This window comes from Neoarius graeffei, chromosome 17 (genome assembly GCF_027579695.1).
Source record: "Neoarius graeffei isolate fNeoGra1 chromosome 17, fNeoGra1.pri, whole genome shotgun sequence".
Lineage (NCBI taxonomy): Eukaryota > Metazoa > Chordata > Actinopteri > Siluriformes > Ariidae > Neoarius > Neoarius graeffei.
The window spans coordinates 10330181-10351566 of NC_083585.1; the positions used below are offsets into that span (position 1 = coordinate 10330181).

Here is a 21386-nt window from a genome sequence, read left to right on the forward strand (position 1 = left end):
ACATGGTGTTTGATAAACTGGGATGTATGGATGCTGTCAGTCCCTCACTTACTTGCTCACTCAAGTTTGTTGATGGTGTAGTGGCTGCTGCTTTATGTCCCAGGGCGCTCTCATGCCTGTGTTACCTTCTGGCTCTCCTTTTTAGTTATGCTGTCATAGTTAGTTTTTCTGGAGTCCCTGCTTGCACTCAGCGTAAAATGTATACTGTTCCTACTCATCAGGTGACATTGGGCATACCTAACAACCTGTGTCCCCCCCACCACCCCACTCTGTCCCTCTGAGTTGCATGTCAATCCTGAGGTCGAGATGCTGACCTCTTCTGCTCCTCGGATCTGCCTGATCCATCCTGGTGCCCTGTGTCTGGTTGGAGTCTCATCACGTCGCTCCCATGGAGGACGGCCCCATGAGGACAGTTGAAAGTCACACTTGGAAGACGCGCTGGACTCTTACAGTAATGCTTTTATGTCTGAGGACTACAGTTGCTAATTTTAGGACTGCAGTTGTCATGAACAGTTTTGCACTCTGGTTTCCATCAATGAAGAGTTTATAACATCAACAAAACTGACATGTTAAAACTGTTAAAAATGTTATCACATTGTTATCACTGAAAAGAGGATGGGTTCCCTTCTGAGTCTGGTTCCTCTCGAGGTTTCTTCCTCATGCCGTGTGAGGGAGTTTTTCCTTGCCACCGTCGCCACAGGCTTGCTCATTGGGGATAGATTCGGGATCAAATTAGCTCATGTTTAAAGTCGTTAAAATTCTGTAAAGCTGTGATATCTATTGTTAAAAGCGCTATACAAATAAACTTGACTTGCCTGATTTTTTTTAGATTAATCAGCATATTTCAAAGATTAATAGTTTTATATCTCTTGGCCATACACGCCTTAGGGCCTGTCTGCAGGAAGAATGGTACAAAATAACACCTGAAACACTATCACTTGGTCAGTCCCTCAATATCTTTTAAGTTTACTTAAACATCCTTTAAGTGACAAAGGCGGCAACAAAGTGGTAACTGCTTTACTGTCCCAGCTTTTTTTGAAATGTGTTGCAAGAATCAAATTGAAAATGTGTTCATTTTGAAAAAAATAAAAATAATTAATGAGGTAAAATATTAAATAGTGTCTTGCTCTATTGCTCTGAGTGCAATATATATATCTCAAATATATGTAAATCATTGTTTTCAGTTTTAATTTCAACAAACTATCCCCACTTTTCTGATTTGGGATGGTACTTTACATTTCAAATGACTTGGATGACTAATAACCTTTAGATACAACTAAAATATGGTATGACACTGTACTTGATGGTATGACACTTAAACATATGTAGTTAAAGTCACCATGGTAACTGTATTGAATTTGGTTTGTGTTTTAGAAAGTCCTTACTCTGAAACTTGCGCAGGTTTATGAGTCCATGGTCCCGAATGATCCTGAAAGAGACAACAAAACATTTTTAAACCATTAACCATCAGATTTTAGCCTTGAATGCATCACTTAGTTAATGATTACATTCAATGACATTTAGCAGATGCTCTTATCCAGAGTGACATACAACAAGTGCAAAAGTCAGGTACAAGAAGTGCTGAACTTGTTGACAAGAAAGTTCTAGTGCCAACTGAACAAGCGCCAGAATAACACAGTCTCTAATATTCTGTTGAAGTAACATCACTCAGCAATCAGCCAAGGAAAACAAAAAAGAAAGAAAAGAAAGAAAGCACAACTTTATTCATCACACACTTGTGAAATTTCCTCTCTGCATTTAACCCATCTGAAGCAGTGAACACACACGAACACACGTGAGCAATGAGCACACACACATACCCAGAGCAGTGGGCAGTCATGCTAACCGTGCCCGGGGAGCAGTTGGGAGTTAGGGGCCTCACTCAAGGGCACCTCAGCCCAAGGCCATTCCATATTAACCTAACAGTCTTTGGATTGTGGGGGAAACCAGAGCACCCAGAGGAAACCCACGCAGACACGGGGAGAACATGCAAACTCCACACAGAAAGGCCCTCGCCAGCCGCTGGGTTCGAACCCAGAACCTTCTTGCTGTGAGGCGACCGTGCTAACCACTATACCACCGTGCCGCCCAAATGAGTGGAGATGCCGGGGATTGAACCCAGGGCATCATACATGCAAAGCATGCGCTCTACCACTGAGCTACATCCCCTTGTGAGGCTTTAGCTCACTACACTCAGGATTGAATAGGATGAGCTGACAAAGTACAACTAAACAGAGGAAAATAAAACTCCAACAGCTTACCCCAGGCTAGCCAATACACAGCCTGGGTTGGTCAAGACTGCTATGCAATTACACATATATTATAATAATAATGCTAAGTGTAATGTAATTACTATTCTAGCTGAATTTAACAGCTAAAACATGCATAGGGATACATACATTTATTAGGGATAAAATTAGGTCATATGTTTAAAGTCTTAATTTTTCCTGCAAGCTGCTTTGCGACAATGTCTGTTAAAAGCGCGATACAAATAAACTGACTTGACATTGGGAAATGGTCCAATCCGTTGTATGGAGCTGTTGTGTGAGCTGATGATCAAGGTTCTACTCCTGTGACCAACTTCACCATAAACCAGAAATGTGATGCAAGATGAGCAATCCTACTGCAATGTTCTGTATAACTGTCAGGTTTAATATTTCTTGTTGAGATCAACATTACTGTAAACTTGATTCGGATTAGTTCTCAGAAACACGATCCTCTCGACAATGGTTTCAAACGCACGGCAGAAGGGTTAGAGAACAGCAAAGGCTTTAGCTCACTACACTCAGGATTGAATAGGACCCTCCCTATCACTATACACTGTCTTCTTTGCTCAAGATAGCCATGGCTCATTAAAAGCTTATTATAACAAGAACCCTGTATAGAGATCTTGCATGTGACGTCACATCCGCTCCAGATTGTAAGCAGTCGCCATTTTGTCGGTCAAACGCCATATTTCCGCCGTCTTTCCAACACTGACTTTGGGGTTTTTTTTCGCCCAAATCTTCAAATATTACCGTGCCACAATGCCGGAGAGTTGTATGGCATATAAATGCCACAACAGGAGAGGTCAGAAATCGGGAAGAAAGTTTCATAGGCTGCCACGGGACCCTGACAGGCGTGCAAAGTGGATTGCTGCTATCGGCCGGGCCGATGCAAACAACAAGAACAAGGCATGGGAACCGACTGGAAAGAACGATCACTGGCGCCTGTGCAGTGACCATTTCATCTCAGGTTCGCCATGTATTTATTTCAGTATATCCATGTGGTTATTCGCAACATAAGTTTATGACTTGCTCTAATAAAAAATTCTGGGAAGTGGGAACCTGAGAAAAGGCTTGGGGTGGGGGGGGGTGGATTGGGTCTTTAGTGGTGTGACAATCAATGTAGCCTCTAGATATAAAATTATTTTACACTTATAGGGGTCACATGAATTTCTGTAAAGATAACTGTCCAGAGATTTATAAGCACGCAGTGCTTCACCACTGAACAGCGAGGGAAAGTTTATGAGGTAATTATACACGTCTGGCAATTCCATATCCACTGACACGGTCGTGAAAACTACGTCCGGTAAGCCATAAGGGTCACTAAACCGTAGGTCGTTTATTTTAGACATATATCTAATTATCTGTTCATTAGAAAAATGAGCCGTGTAGTCTGTCGGTTGAAATTTATCCATTTTGTACACGAGTGCAGCAGTATTCAGCGGTGTTTTTTACCGACAAAATGGCGGCTGTGTACTTTCCGGTCACGTGACTGCAAGATCTCTATAGCCATATGAGTCAAACATGCTTGATGTTTCCACATTAGCCCCAATGGCTTAACCTAAAATTGTCTCACTATTATTGCATTACATACATACATACATACATACATACATGGCCCTCCACAATTACTGGCACCGCTTGGAAAGATTAGCAAAAGGGGTTAGAGGAAAAAAAAAAAAGTTGCTTCATCACACAATGAAAAAAAGAGAAAAATCCAACCTTTAATTGAAATACATTTATTCAGAGAAAAACAAATCCCTCATCAAGAAATAATTATTTTCAACAAAAATACATGTGCCTCCTCACCCAACATCAGTGCCTGACCTCATTAATGCTCTTGTGGCTGGATAAACACATCCCCACAGTGTGATGGTGAGGCGTCCATAAACATTCAGCCATGTAGTGTATATTTAATTAGGCTATCATAACCAAGCCATTTGTGTAAATCATAAAAAATAAAAATCTAACATTAAGGAAACAGGAAGATAAGAAACTACAGTGCAGACCACAGAGTTCAGCAATACACCTCATTTAATGTGCCTAACTTAACTTACCAGCTAATTACCAAGTACTTCATGTGCTGAATCCAAACAGAGTGTAAACTTACTTTTTCCTTCGCTGTCTCTCTTTTAATCTTGAATGGTATATGTCCACAACTGCAATTTTAAGAGCTAGAAGAGCAAAAATGTAACATTATTCTTCATTTGTATAACAGCCACGAGCAATGACAACAAGTGATGACAGTCAGTTTACAATGTGTGAAAATTCTGGCCAAACAAGTATTTTCAAATTATGAAATTATTTCTGTAGGGGAAAATATATTCTCTGTAGGGGAGAATATATGATTCTCCAAATTTCACATATAAAGCTTAGATTGCAAGAAAACAAGTACACTTACCATTTAATATTGAATATAAACACAAGAATATTGTGGCCACTGTTGATTGCTTGAAGAATCGTAGCTTGCTTTTCGTTTAACATTTTGGTTTCTTTACAGTTGTTACAGAGCCAGTTTGGGATTTAAAATTGCCAACACTTTTCCCTGCTTCATCAGGTGTGTTTCTGATCGGCTGCCATAATATTGTACCCTCCCCCGCTTAGCTTTGATTTGTCGGACTACTTTTGCCCTAGTAAGTGTGTTTGAATTATCTATTGTTCGTAACGGTCCAATCAGCTTCGAGATGACGTTTGGTTTCGGGTTTCCTGTGGCGTAACGTACTCATTTCCATCCAGCTTTTCCGTGGCAAGAAGTTTGGCCTGTTGCTTTTCGTAATTAAACGGTGAAATTTATACTATTAGTTAAAAGATATTTTGTACTGAAATATCCTTAGACATTCTTCTTGTGCCTGGTGGGTTTAAATCTGGAAGAATCCTTGTTTTTACTCAAAAAAATCAAGTGGAAGCAGAGTGACTTGGCGTGGTGGTTCGCTGGAGTCTCCAACCTTCTATCTTTTTAGGTAACAGAAGAGTATGGGGTACCCAAAAATGGCTAAAATACGCTTAAAATGACCAAATCCGTGCACGAAAAGGTAAGTACACTTGTTTTCTTGCAGTCGAAGCTTTGTGAAATTTGGACAATCGTTTATTTTTTTTATATTAAATTTGCATACAGTACATACAACCTCGATTCCAAAAAAGTTGGGACAAAGTACAAATTGTAAATAAAAACAGAATGCAATAATTTACAAATCTCAAAAACTGATATTGTATTCACAATAGAACATAGACAACATATCAAATGTCGAAAGTGAGACATTTTGAAATTTCATGCCAAATATTGGCTCATTTGAAATTTCATGACAGCAACACATCTCAAAAAAGTTGGGACAGGGGCAATAAGAGGCTGGAAAAGTTAAAGGTACCAAAAGGGAACAGCTGGAGGACCAAATTGCAACTCATTAGGTCAATTGGCAATAGGTCATTAACATGACTGGGTATAAAAAGAGCATCTTGGAGTGGCAGCGGCTCTCAGAAGTAAAGATGGGAAGAGGATCACCAATCCCCCTAATTCTGCGCCGACAAATAGTGGAGCAATATCAGAAAGGAGTTCGACAGTGTAAAATTGCAAAGAGTTTGAACATATCATCTACAGTGCATAATATCGTCAAAAGATTCAGAGAATCTGGAAGAATCTCTGTGCGTAAGGGTCAAGGCCGGAAAACCATACTGGGTGCCCGTGATCTTCGGGCCCTTAGACGGCACTGCATCACATACAGGCATGCTTCTGTATTGGAAATCACAAAATGGGCTCAGGGGGGCGGCACGGTGGTGTAATGGTTAGCGCTGTCGCCTCACAGCAAGAAGGTCTGGGTTTGAGCCCTGTGGCCGGCGAGGGCCTTTCTGTGCGGAGTTTGCATGTTCTCCCCGTGTCCACGTGGGTTTCCTCCGGGTGCTCCGGTTTCCCCCACAGTCCAAAGACATGCAGGTTAGGTTAACTGGTGACTCTAAATTGACCGTAGGTGTGAATGTGAGTGTGAATGGTTGTCTGTGTCTATGTGTCAGCCCTGTGATGACCTGGCGACTTGTCCAGGGTGTACCCCGCTTTTCGCCCGTAGTCAGCTGGGATAGGCTCCAGCTTGCCTGCGACCCTGTAGAACAGGATAAAGCGGCTAGAGATAATGAGATGAGAAAATGGGCTCAGGAATTGTCAAGTTGTTTGAGTTTACTTGCTATTTCCCCAACTTGAAAGGGACTCTGATATCTGCTGGAGATTTGGGTAACTGGATTCCACTCAGAATAAATTCCACGCAACAACAGTTTTCCTTTTCTTTCTCCTTTTCCTTTCTTTATTTTCAAAGAGAGCACACTGTTGCAGTACCAATGGTACTTTGTGAAATATTCAGCAGGTAAAAAACCTTTCAAATAAAAACAGAACAGAGAAGATGCAAAAATAATTAACAATCTTATCAAAATATTTAAATACACAGGCCAAAGTAGTGAGTAATTTTAAGATGTGTAAATACGCAGAAAAATATTATGAATAATTATTCAAATGTGCAAACATGCAGGGCAAATGTAATAAGCAATCACATATTCCAAATGTACAAATGCACAAGTAATTTGATCATACACAAACATACACAAATTGCCATACAAAATAACAGAAAACATGCATTCTAAATCATACCGAAAATCTACCACACAATACACAAAGAAAAACATCACACCATACTATACAAACATGCAACACTAAATAATGCCAAATTACTGCAATTCATCACCTCCTTCCATAATGCCTTAACCCTCACATCACACATTCACACCCTCACACTCGTTTGCATTCAATCATTCACAACTATCCCGGAACAAACAATTGCCGCTATGGCTTACTACTATCGCTTAACACATCATACAAACAATTCACACGTAGCATAAACAAAACCACAACGGCACAAATCACCAGGATTTCAAAGCAAACAAAAGACGAGAAAACTCTCTCTCTTAAGGCCTCTGCATGCTCTTGCGACAAGGCTTTCGCAGATAGCTTTTCGCAGACAGCTTTTCGCAGACAGCTGTAATTTATCGTTGAGCGGGGAGTTAATAGGCGTGCGCGATGTTATTCACCGCCACAACGCAAGGGGGCGCGAAGTCGCTAGGAGTAGTTGGTGGGTGTGGTTAGTGGAGTGTTTATCCTCCGGTTACTTATAATGACTAGAACTTTTTTTTTTATAATGACTAGAACTGGAGTCGTATAGATGTACATACTTCCTCGATCAACCGCTCTTCATGCTGCTCCATCTTCGCTCGTGTTTTTAAAAATGCCGGTCGTGAAAACAAACCAAACCGGGAAAGTAGGGAAGCGGAAGTGCATGTACAGCGGATGTAGAGTGGACCAATCAGAGCCCTCTTGTCTGCGACGCTGTCTGCGAGGCTTCTGTGGTGGTCACAATTTTTGGGAGGTGTGCGCAGAGCGTCTGCAAAGGGGGGGGGCTACGCAGACACTGTCTGCAACGGTATCTGCGAGGACTGGGTTGTCAGCATAAATTGGCCTTTACCAGCTGCCTCTCCAACTTTCTCAGATGTTCTTAACACACTACTCAGACCCATTCACAAATACGAGCATTCGGTGCGCCACCATTTAAACTCATTTCCTTCCTGGCAAACCTGAACCTACGTCACCACGTGTGACGTCATGCAGAAGACACACTCACTTTTTGGTCTCCCAAACAAGATATACACGTACGTACACATGCAGACATAGACACATACTCAACTTAACCACAGCTTGACTTAACAGGAATATTTCCAGAGAACATTATCTGTGAACACAATTCACCGTGCCATCCGCCATTGCCAGCTAAAACTCTATAGTTCAAAGAAGAAGCCGTATCTAAACATGATCCAGAAGCACAGACGTCTTCTCTGGGCCAAGGCTCATTTAAAATGGACTATGGCAAAGTGGAAAACTGTTCTGTGTTCAGACGAATCAAAATTTGAAGTTCTTTATGGAAATCAGGGACGCCGTGTCATTCGGACTAAAGAGGAGAAGGACGACCCGAGTTGTTATCAGCGCTCAGTTCAGAAGCCTGCATCTCTGATGGTATGGGGTTGCATTAGTGCGTGTGGCATGGGCAGCTTACACATCTGGAAAGACACCATCAATGCTGAAAGGTATATCCAGGTTCTAGAGCAACATATGCTCCCATCCAGATGACATCTCTTTCAGGGAAGACCTTGCATTTTCCAACATGACAATGCCAAACCACATACTGCATCAATTACAGCATCATGGCTGCGTAGAAGAAGGGTCCGGGTACTGAACTGGCCAGCCTGCAGTCCAGATCTTTCACCCATAGAAAACATTTGCCGCATCATAAAACGGAAGATACGACAAAAAAGACCTAAGACAGTTGAGCAACTAGAATCCTACATTAGACAAGAGTGGGTTAACATTCCTATCCCTAAACTTGAGCAACTTGTCTCCTCAGTCCCCAGACGTTTACAGACTGTTGTAAAGAGAAAAGGGGATGTCTCACAGTGGGAAACAAGGCCTTGTCCCAACTTTTTTGAGATGTGTTGTTGTCATGAAATTTAAAATCACCTAATTTTTCTCTTTAAATTATACAATTTCTCAGTTTAAACATTTGATGTGTCATCTATGCCCTATTCTGAATAAAATATGGAATTTTGAAACTTCCACATCATTGCATTCTGTTTTTATTTACAATTTGTACTTTGTCCCAACTTTTGGAATCAGGGTTGTACATCTTATACAAATTGTCAGCCTGGGTTACCTGTGTCATTACTGGCATCAGCAGAAGTAATTCTCATGAGCAGTTTACTGTCAAATGGACAATTTTTGGCTCAGAACTCATACAGATCAAATTTCTCAAACTTGCAGAGATCTTTTTGTTTGTTGTGCATCTTTTTATGTTATTATTAAGAGCTGACGGGGGAGTGCAAACAGAAAAACTGAATTTTAGACTGTTGAAGTAGAGAACCAAAACATCTTTGGTACTGTCTAGTTACGAATAGATTTATCAAGACAAATTGCCAACATCAAGAACCTTTAGATACCCATAGATCATTGAGATCCAGTTTCATGCACTGGTTTGAAGCATGTTTTCAATCCTGAGCCAAGTCCAAATGCTTGATTTTACTGGTCATTTCATCCTGTAACCATGTTAACAGGATTGCTATTGCACCAGACATCTGATATTTATAACCAAGTGGGCTAGAGGCAAGTTTTGTTTTCTTACATCCCAACTGTGAAACTCTCTTCACATTTACTATTTCTTTGGGTTTGGATTTAATGTGAATTTTCTTTAACATTTCTAAGTCTCAGCGAGACAGAGAATATTCATAACATTACTTACAGCAATAATACACTTGCAGTTTTAGCCTCATCATTTCTGTATTAGTAAGAGCGATTCTGTTTTGCTTATTTCATAAAATGTGTTCATGAATCTGGCTGCATGTTCTTACCATGAAGAATATCGGAGTCGTCATCAACAAAATCAATATCTTTCAAATCCCACTCTGCATAATTATCAAATTCCTAACAGACAAAAAAGAAAGCCAGGGACTGCATTAGTCACACACCCATTTCATTATGTTCAACCTTTCTTTCTGTCACAGAAACGGCCCTGTGCAAAGGTCCCGTGCACCCTAGCGTTTTCTGTATTATTTCCAGTAATAAAGAGCACAATTTAGATTTCCAAATGTTCCTTTCCCATGTTACAGAGAAACATTCATATTTTGTTAAAGAAAGTACTCAACCACTTATTAGGAAAAGACAATTTCCTAATAATAAAACTACTGTACCTGAGAGAATTGATGCACATTTAATGGCAAAGCATGCTCACACCAAATACTCATCTCATCTCGTTATCTCTAGCCGCTTTATCCTGTTCTACAGGGTCGCAGGCGAGCTGGAGCCTATCCCAGCTGACTACGGGCGAAAGGCGGGGTACACCCTGGACAAGTCGCCAGGTCATCACAGGGCTGACACATAGACACAGACAACCATTCACACTCACACCTACGGTCAATTTAGAGTCACCAGTTAACCTAACCTGCATGTCTTTGGACTGTGGGGGAAACCGGAGCACCCGGAGGAAACCCACGCGGACACGGGGAGAACATGCAAACTCCGCACAGAAAGGCCCTCGCCGGCCACGGGGCTCGAACCCGGACCTTCTTGCTGTGAGGCGACAGCGCTAACCACTACACCACCATGCCGCCACATCAAATACTGATTTGGTTAAATTTTCTACTGGCTGGTGCTCTTTTATTTTTTGGTGCTCAATTATTTTTAGCAAAAACAGTTAATTTCCATATTTTGAAGGTACTGTTACAGAATTTCCTTATACATGCCTAAGCCTTTTGCAAATGACTGCATGTGAAACACAATCACAAAATCAGTTTTTGTTGTTGCAGCTTACAGGTACTGATCATTTTGGACTTTGCCAAATGGATCTTCACAGTCAGACCAGGTTGACTCATATCAGCTTTATGCAAGATGTCAAGTGATCTCGTCATATGTAAAAAGCCAAATTGCGGATATTACAGCTTTTTCCCCCAAATGTAAATTACATAACTGATGACAATGAAGACAATTTAGGAGAATTCATTTGCTTTCATTACCTGAAATCATCATCACTGTTAATGTGCAGGAGGCAGCAAGGTGGTGTAATGGTTAGCGCTGTCGCCTCACAGCAAGAAGGTCCGGGTTCGAGCCCCGTGGCCGGCGAGGGCCTTTCTGTGTGGAGTTTGCATGTTCTCCCTGTGTCTGTGTGGGTTTCCTCCGGGTGCTCCGGTCTAAAGACATGCAGGTTAGGTTAACTGGTGACTCTAAATTGACCGTAGGTGTGAATGTGAGTGTGAATGGTTGTCTGTGTCTATGTGTCAGCCCTGTGATGACCTGGCGACTTGTCCAGGGTGTACCCCGCCTCTCGCCCGTAGTCAGCTGGGATAGGCTCCAGCTTGCCCGCGACCCTGTACAGGATAAAGCGGCTACAGATAATGGATGGATGTTAATGTGCATGTGATCTGTGATGCACCATTGGATCTGACTAATGCACTTCCAAAATGATCTGGGTCAGCACATGTTTTATCTTGTAGTCGTGTGTCAAACTACTCATTATAAAAAGCTCCTGTTTTTGCTTTAAACCTATACACAAGACCATAAATAAACAATAAGCAACATTTACAGTTGCTCACGAAAGGGGAATGGATGGAGCCTATAACTCCTATGCAAGATCTTACATTGGCTGAAATTTATAAAAGGTATACTGGCCCTCATTTACTGGGTGTACAGTCAGTTCCACGCAAAGTTTAGCATTTATCAACCTGGATGTGCGTGGAGGCTACGATCACATCCCGTGTCAAGTCGCACCATGTGTACGCAAGTTTTCGAGTCACCATGGATGTGCAGTGCAGCATAGTACAGTAAATATGGCTGAGTGGACACTCGTTATTAGATCATATATTCTGACTGGCATCTACGCATATGCAGCCAAATATTCATCACTTAAAAATATGTAACATTTGGAAAAATATTATATTTGGTAAAGACCTACACTGACTATGTCATATATCCCTAATATAAATTTTCAAACTGCTTTCAATGAATGGGATTAACAGTTTTTTGGCGTAAAATTAACTTCTCTTTCGTTCTGAGATCGCCTAATTAAAAGCAGTGTGGTCGGTTAGATGCTTATTCAGTCATGTATTTCAACAAAAAGCTGTGTGTCAGTCACCAAACCTCGGCAATGGCAGATCTGGCTCTGTTGGAAGAACTTTACACGTCCATAAGACGCAACAGGGTTTTTATGGAGTGCAGGGATTTTTTTTATGGAGAGTAACGAGTGGCTATTAAATTGTTTTCATCTCCCAAGCATCCAGGGTGATGGTGTGCCAGCATGGGTGTGAAGGACTCACGCTCTCTCTCCTGTTGTGGTTGCCTGGCTCTGTGGAGCTCCAGGCTGGTTTGTCTAGGTGAAGGCTGCACACCGCTGGTGCCTGACTCCGATCTAAACTTCATTAAAATGAGGAAATAAAGAAACTCCACAAATGTACAAATTTTTGTGGTGAATTTGAGATCTGAACATTTTTTCTTCACTTACATGTATTAAGTGAAATATCACAGATGGATTTAAATATTCAAAGATTAGCTTGGTTTGATTGTCGACGGCAGCACTGTTGACCACAGCAGTGGTTTCTTTCCGTACTGCATTTTTCTGACTTCCTATGATGCTACTCTTCAGGCTGCCAAATAGAAGTAATTCGCTCAACTGTATTTGCGACGTTCGAGCTTCTATTTCGAGGGTGGAGAAATATATTTTCTTGGCCGTATTAGGTCTCTCCTTGTCGTAAAGTCTACACCTCTAAACCAAGAATATTTAGGGGTGTGATTATTTAAATGATGGTTTTTAGCCACCACATTTATCCACAGCTGATCATTCTTACGCAGTGGTTGGCAAGATATACGAGTGTCTCATGAATCACATGTGAATCCTGTTTCTTAAAGTAATGATAAACTCATTTCTTTTTACTTAGTTAATTGGTTCTTGACATCATTTGGATTATGACAGTTGTGGAACAGGGCTATTTACTGTTTGATGGTCTCCACTGCATCAACAAGCAGGGCTCCAGACTCACTTTTTTGCATTGGTTGCACTGGTGTGCCTAACTTTTTCATTTGGGTGCACCAGCACAAAATTTAGGTGCACCAAAATTTTTTCACGGCACCTTTAGCACCACAATTATACATTTTAAGGGTTGTCTCTCTCATTTCCCATACACATTGATAGTTACATGGATTAAAGCAAAAAAAATTATTTGACTGAAAATTTACGGGGGGGGGGTTATGGGTGGATTTCGATGAAATTCTACAGGGGGGGGTTATGGGTGGGTGGATTTCGATGAAATTCTGAGAATGGTTAACTTAGAACTGATAACTTTATCAATTAATTAATGGATTAATATATTCAATTTACTGCACTTTCTTTCCATTGCTTCCGTATATTATTTTTTTTGTGGCAAACCACACAAATGCAAGCGCCTGGAATGTTTAGTTTTTTGCACCATGAACTAAATGGCTTTCCGTTTTCACCTATTTCGTACAGCCAAGCCCACCTCCACTTGTTTTTTACACCTTTATCGATGGCAGACACATCAGTGCCTTCTTTCATGTAAAGCGCATCCATGCTGCCGAAACCGAAAGCAGAATGACGACATGCTCCTCTGCTCGACGTCAATATAGAAAAAAAGTTTGGATCTTCGCTTAAATTAAAATTATAATTTGACCTTACTTTGTGTTGAATACGACTTCAAAAACAATTCAAGATTTTATTAAGAGAAATATTGTGGCCAACACGAGTGTTAAGTTACCTAAAAGATCGTGTGAAGTTGGCTGCTATCTACTTTGCATTCGTTCTCATTTTCCTCCATCATTTTATAGGCCAGAAACAGATGTTTTGACGTAATTTAACTTAGTAGGCTATGATTATTATTTAACCGTAGTCTTCGAGACATTTTGACTGTTTGGGGCATTGAACGCTGGTGTATGATTTTCAGGGAATAAAGTTTAGCGCATGTCGGAACATCATTGCGCTCGCAGCCTCCAACTCCTCAAACGCCTTTTAAATTGTGATATAACGTAGGCTATAAGGCACGGTTCTAACATACCTTACACATTGGCCTAACGAAAATAATAATTGTTGGGGCGTCTGCTGATTTGTTAGCTATAAATTTAGGTCTAATTACTTCTGACAGTCTGCAAGGATTGCACCGTCGGGTCTTCAAGTCTGGCTGAAGCAGAGGAGCGGGCTTTCCGGGGTTTATTTTTTAGTTTTTTTTTTTAACATGCTCTATTTCTATATGTCCAGGTTTGAACTAAGTCATTTTGGCAAGATTTAATTTAATAGAAAACAGAAATGGTCAGACACAAGCACGCCAAGCACATGGGAATGGATTTTGCCAATTTTGACAGCGCATGTTTTTTTAATGCCGCACGGTAGACAGCGAACGTTTAAACATGATCAAACATAGGAAATGAACGACACAAAGCATGGCTCAAAAACAAAAAAGTTAAATAAACCCTGCTGATAGTTGATGGTGTTGCAACACATCAGTGTTATAACCCAATCTCTACCCAACCACTCGTCATTTTAATTCTCCTCGGATCAGCACCGACCTCACATTTGGCCTTGGGAGAGTTCAGTTGACGGAAATCCGTCACACGATGGAAAACTTTAATCCATGTAGTTATATAAACGATAGTAAACAGAAATAAAAGTGCAGATAAAAGTCTGCCTTTATTTTAACCACAGCACAAGCATAAACTTTGCAAAAATTTAATTACTTTAAAATTAAAAAGTGCTTGACAAACTTAAGTTTTGTCAAGCCAGTCTCCACACTCTTACCCTAGAGCAGCAATTTTTTTTTTTTGTGGCAGCATAGGTTCATATGAAAAAATAATACTGTTACACTATAGCTTGCAAAGGTCAATACTTTTTAAATTTTATTTGCTTACTCAGCTCAGTGGCCTGAACAGAGGTTTCATGTTTAGAACTCATTAACCATTACCCTAATCACCTGCAATCCTTAGTGATTTAATTTTATTCATATTTTAACTTCTTGCATGTCTTGTTTCTGCTTGAACTAGAGCTATCGTGGTTATATCTTGCATTGGCATGCTCTACCTCGATATGGCCAAGTAATATGTTGACTGGCCTCCCTTTGCGCAAGATACAGCTGTAGATGATCACGCACATCTTCGTGGAAATATCTCTCTCTCCATCAGTCATGAATGGCATAGTATGAATGTACATAGAATTCGCGATTTGAACAGACGTCTTTGTTCAACGTGTTGGCAATTACCCCAATGAACTGGGCACATGCAACATCATTGCTGTAGGTCAGGTTTACATTTAACCCATTCTTTTTTGAGAGGATGGTTTGAGATTTAAATTTAGTAAAAGGCAGCTCTTCTTTGGCTATATTATAAGCAACTTTGACTTTTATTACCATCTCTGACTTCTCACTGTTTTGGTTTGCTGCTGCCTGATGCTGAAATGCTGCAGGGAGGGGGGTGCCAGTCTGGGGGTCACACAATTGTCATGACATAGGATGTGTTTCTTTGAGGCGTTATCTTTTTTTTAGCATTTCAGTAGAACAGGATAAAGCGTTTCGTCTCGTCTTCTTCCGCTTTATCCGGGACCGGATCGCGGAGGCAGCAGTCTAAGCATGGAAGCCCAAACTTCCCTTTCCCCAGACACCTCGGGAAGAACACCGAGGCGTTCCCAGGCCAGCCGAGAGACAAAGTCCCTCCAGCGTGTCCTGGGTCTTCCCCGGGGTCTCCTCCCGGGGGGACATGCCTGGAACACCTCCCCAGGGAGGCGTCCAGGAGGCATCTGAAAAAGATGCCCGAGCCACCTCAGCTGATTCCTCTTGATGTGGAGGAGCAGCGGTTCTACTCTGAGCTCCTCCCGAGTGACTGTGCTTCTCACCCTATCTCTAAGGGAGCGCCCAGCCACCCTGCGAAGGAAACTCATTTCGGCCGCTTGTATCCGCGATCTTGTTCTTTCGGTCATTACCCAAAGCTCATGACCATAGGTGAGAGTCGGAACGTAGATCGACCGGTAAATCGAGAGCTTCGCCTTTTGGCTCAGCTCCTTTACCACGACGGACCGGTAAAGCGACCGCATCACTGCGGAGGCTGCACCAATCCGCCTGTTGATCTCACGCTCCATCCTTCCCTCACTCGTGAACAAGATCCCGAGATACTTAAACTCCTCCACTTGAGGCAGGACTTCACCAACCTGAAGAGGGCAAGGGACATGGAATGTCAGGATAAAGCGACTAGAGATAATGAGATGAGATGTTGACATTCCAACAACAAAAGCTCTGTTATCGGCCATGCTTTGGCTGCATTCTTTGCGGTAAACTCAGTGCATCACATTAGCCATTTTATCGTACCTGAGCCACGAAAACTGGGTTAGCTAGTCTTTCCAAAATGCATACATTTTGACCTTTGTATGTTCAGTGGGCTCTGGCTCAGAGTCTGATGCGATCTCCAACGCCAGGCCAGGGTTACTGTTTAGCATCTTACCAGGGATGGAGAGATGGATGGTTGAATGGTTACCTCCACTGATAGTGTAAGGTCTAGGCTGGAACTTTCAGAGCCAGGCATATGGACAACACGTTTTTTTCGTTAAGAAAAATGCTCAAGATGATCAATTCTTCTCATCATCTTGAGTTTTCACTCACTTACCATACATTTTGTTTGTCACTAAAGGATGAGTAGCCTGCCAGTCACAATTTGAAACATACATCTGATCTCAGGATCAGAGCCAATCAGAGGTGAAGAACCGCCCTTTCTGTGCATTTGATTGGTTCTGACCTTGATGTCATTCTTTCTTGAGCGTGAGTTTTGGGGAAAAAGATGTAGTGCTACAGTCATACACATACACACACGTGCAAAAAAAAAACAAACCAAACCAAAAAAAACCTGTGAAATGTTAGGCACACCAGTGCGACCAATGAAAAAATTTAGCTGCACTCGTCAGATTTTTGATTGCACTCTAGAGACCTGAGAAGGCAAGAAATTCCATTAATTAACTGTTTATGAGACACACCTGTTAACTGAAAAGCATTCCAGGTGACTACCTCATGAAGCTGGTTAAGATAATGCCAATAGTGTGCAAAGCGTCATCAAGGTAAATGCTGGCTACTTGAAGAATTGAAAATATGAAACATACTTTTTTAAACACTTTTTTGTTTACTGCATAATTCCATATCTGTTCCAGATGTTATTTCGTAGTTTTCATGTCTCCAGTGTTGTTCTACAATGTAGAAAATACTGAAAAACTATGAATGAGTAAAGGTGTCCAAACTTTTGATTGGTGCTGTACACCTAAAAGCAAATGTCAGGCATGGTGATGGAGAGGTGATGATTTGGGCTTGTTTTGCAGCCACAGGACCTGGGAAACTTACAATCACTGACAAAACAATGAACTTCCAAGTTCCCAAGAATAATCTTGAGATAAATGTGAGGCCATCTGGCCAGCAGCTTAAGCTGGGACAAAACTGACTTTGTGCAACGGGACAATGATCACAAGCACACCAGCAAACTGACATCTGAACGGCTAAAGAAGAACAAGGTGTTGGAATGGCCAAGTCACAGTCTAGACTTCAACCCCACTGAGGTTCTGTGGTGGGCTCTTCAGAGAGCTGCGCATAAATGAATGCACTCAAACATCAATGAACTGAATCAATGCTGTAAAGAGTGGGCCAAATATTTCTCCAGACCGATGTGAGAGACAAATAAACTCCTACACAAAATGTTTAATTCCAGTTATTGTTGTGAAAGGTGGTTCTACATGTTACTGAATTATAGAATGTGCTTACTTTTACCCAACTGGTTTCTGAACATTGGTCTACTTTTTGGGGAAAAAAAAAAAAAAAAAGACTACATATTGAAATCCGTTGTACATTTTTTGTTGTCAACTGAGGTTGTTTATAGAAGTTGGTGGGGACCACCCAACTGTTATTTAGGCCCTGCCAAATAACGAAACTGAAAACTAGTGTACTTTCTTCTTCCCATGACTGTATATTTGGGTCAATTGTCAAAAAATTGTATACCAGTATACAGAAAAAAGACAGCACTGACCTCCATAAAATCTGCACGAGCTGGCATGTAACCAGCCATATCTCTGGAAAGCTGCGAGTCAAATGAAGGTCGAGGAGGATCATCAGTGGCTGAGGAAAAAAAAAAAATTGGTATGTGCCTTTATAATGTGCAACCTACATAATTTTACTTGTTTCCAAAATACATGGGAACGTGAGGAAGGAAAACAACAGTTTGTGGAAACAACACTCAAACAACAAACTGCAATCATTCAAGCTCTTCTACAAATCTCTGGAAAGCAGACAATTATTGGCTGCCTGATAACTATACCATGTAATCCAACTATTTCAAAGATGATACTGCAGCAGGTCTCTTACGTTTAAATGGGATGGCAGTATCGGCTGCGCGAGCCTCCTCAACTTGCCTCAGACTGAGCAGAGTTGAAGAGAAAAGTGGGTTGTTGATAAAGTTCTTCATGTAGTGCCCTTCACATTCCTCCTTGGTCTTGGTGCGCATTTGATAAGCCACATCCTGCCTATTTAGACATCAGAATTAAAAGAAATACTGAGGAGTCTGTATAGCATCACTAATCTCACACCGTGATGTGTTTAAGATCTCAGTAGGTTGGGAGCCACCTTTCCGTTTACTTTAAAGGGCACAAATTGTGCAGGCAAATCTGATTGGACAGCCAAATTTGCATATTACAGGAAGGATTTCTGGGATAGCATTGAGTCAAGCCTACCGTCACTGTGTAACCTGTTTAAAACACGTTTTTAAGTTAGCGGGACTGCAACTTATCACTGCTCCCGCCCGAGCCTGCATGTGTGCACTCCCGCCTGCATATGTGCACTTCCGGTCCCGCCCGCGCCCGCAATGAGCTTTCAAAATTTGTCCCGCGCCGCACTGCTTTGCGGCGGGTCCCGCGAGTCTCCCGCGGGAGTGCAGGGCTCTAATGCACAGTGTAAATGTGATAATCTGCCATTATAAAATAGGAAATAAAAAAGCAAGATGTTGACAGACTTTTTCTGTCCAAGTGTTTTTTTTTTTTAAATGATACACAATTCATATCTAGTACATCTTGTATACTACATGCAACTATTTTATTCCCCCCCCCCATCCTTTTATATATTGGTATATACTGTCCATACATCCATTTTCTACTGCATATCCGATCTGGGTTGTGGGGGCAGCAGTCTCAGAAGTGATAGCCAAACCTTCCTCTCCCCAGCCACCTCCTCCAGCTCTTTCAGGGGGATGCCAAGGCATTCCCAGGACAGCTGAGAAATATAATCCCTTCAGTGTGTCCTGGGCTACACTGGGATCTCCTCCCAGTTGAACATGCCTGATACACCTTCCCTGGGAGGCGTCTGGGAGGTATCCTAGACAGATGCCAGAACCACCTTAGCTGGCTCCTTTTGATGTGGTGTACTTTGAGCCCCCCCGAAATGTTTGAGCTACTCACCCTATCTCTAAGGCTGAGCCCAGTCATCCTGCAGTGGAAGCTCATTTCTGTCGCTTGTATCTGCAATCTCGTTCTTTCAAGTCATTACCTAGAGCGCATGACTATAGGCGAGGGTAGGAAAGCAGACTGATCAGTAAATCAATAGCTTGACCTTTTGGCTCAGCGCTCCCTTCACCACAAAAGATCAGTAGAGTGTCCGCATGACTGCCAACACTGCACCAATCTGCCCATCAATCCCCCACCCCCGCTTGTGAACAAGAACGCAAGATACTTTTGAGGCAGCAACCTACCCCCAACCTAGAGAGGGAATTCCACCTTTTTCTGGATGAGGACCATGACCTCTGATTTGGAGGTGCCGATTCTCATCCCAGCTACTTCACACCCGGCTGCAAACCGTCCCAGGGCATGCCGGAGGTCACAGCTTGACGAAGCCAAAAGGACCACATCATCTACAAAAAGAAATGATGCAATTCTGATGTCCCCAAAGCAGACAACTTCCACCCCCTTACTTTGTGCTGAGAAATCCTCATAAAAGTTGTAAACAGAATCATTAACAAAAGGCAGCCCTGGCAAAGTCTGACTTACTGCCGGCAATGCAAACCAAGCTCTCACTCTATTCATATAGGGACCTAATGGCCTATATTAACGGGCCCAGTATCCCATACTCCCAGAGCACCTCCCACAAGCGACATGGTTGTATGCCTTTTCCAAGTCCACAAAGCACATGTGGACTGTTTGAGCAAACTCTCATGAACCCTCCAGCATCAGTGTTTTCCACAGAAAAAAAATGAAAGCCCTAAAGTCCGGCATGATAATACACAGACAATTGAGTGCCAATGGCGCGAAAGCAGGCGCCAAAGGCGCGAAGCGAAACTAGGGGAGTCCGGGGGCATGCCTCCCTGTAAAATTTTTTGAAAATAGATGCTCTCAGGTGCATTTTCAGGGTCTCTGAGAGGTTTTAGATACATGATTATAGGATAGATTTTACCAGTGTTTCAATGATTTCTGACCTAAATAGTATTAATGTATACACATTTGAAATTTGACCTTAAAAGTTCAACATGCAAGTTAAACTGTTTTGTTATAGATTACTGAGGTATATGACAGATTGAAAATCTACGGGGATCCCTTAATTATCTATGATCAAGTAGTGTTGTAACAAAAATGTGCATGAAATTATGAACAGTGGTTTGCTCCAGCTTATGCAATCCAATGAAGAGAATCGATCATCATGACCTCCTGTTGATCACAAAGGGATCTGAACCTAAGAACTGTCACCTTAAAATAAGTTGCTGTATTACTATAATGATTTAGAATGTTTCTGATGCAATTACCATAATATATGTATAACTAAAATACACTGAAAAGAAAAGTAAGGCATATTATAAAGTTTAAATTTTGGCACTTTATTAAATGGACTAGATTAAGATTAAAACACATTTAAAGGAAAAGAAAAATTAATTCACACTTAAGTTTGCAGAAAAAGTACGTACTTAACAAATTCTCTTCATGAATGTGTTTAACAAGTGTCAAATGTAGCATAATTTTGAATAACAACAATAAGCATATTTGGCAGTGTGATGTTGCTGTGATCCTTTAACAAAAGAATAATCCGGAGCCTTCTTTTGTTAAATGGATCCCAGTGACATCACACTGCCAAAAATGCTTATGATTATTATTTGAAATTATGCTATATTTGACACATTTGGACAACTTCACTTCATGAGAGTGTTTATAAGTACATAATCTTTCTGCAAACCTAAACTAATGAATTAAGTTTTCTACTCCTTTAAAGCAGATTAATTCTCCTTGGACACAGGAAGGACGTATCCTGTCAGTCAGCTTGACTACAGCACAGAGCAGAGAGATGGTGAGAAGGAAGATCACAGGCCTGATCAATTCTGGCACTGAGACAATGCTGGTGTAGACACTGCAGTGCCAGTTGTCACTGTCATGGCGGTAGACAGAGTAGTTGTGCCTTTTGAGCCGGTCACTGTGATCAAAATTGACAATGTTTTCGTTGTCGTGACAGTTGTCTGGTTTTGTGCACCATCACTCACGTGGGTTTGTTGACGTTTCGTAG

The 21386-nt window shown here is 41.5% G+C and overlaps 1 protein-coding gene and 1 non-coding gene across 3 annotated transcripts in view; both read right to left on the reverse strand.

The window, feature by feature from the left end:
- Positions 1-21386, reverse strand: part of tada2a (transcriptional adaptor 2A) — a 69606-nt gene that overhangs the window by 33330 nt on the left and 14890 nt on the right. For both annotated transcript variants that reach the window (XM_060943702.1, XM_060943703.1), the window contains exons 5-9: positions 18219-18376; positions 17884-17972; positions 9693-9765; positions 4375-4438; positions 1386-1429 (exon numbers count right to left, since the gene is read on the reverse strand). In XM_060943702.1, coding sequence (XP_060799685.1) covers positions 1386-1429; positions 4375-4438; positions 9693-9765; positions 17884-17972; positions 18219-18376 — 428 coding nt within the window. The remainder of the gene's footprint in view (positions 1-1385; positions 1430-4374; positions 4439-9692; positions 9766-17883; positions 17973-18218; positions 18377-21386) is intronic.
- Positions 2098-2169, reverse strand: trnaa-ugc (transfer RNA alanine (anticodon UGC)). The gene has a single exon. It is a non-coding gene; the product is annotated as a tRNA-Ala (tRNA).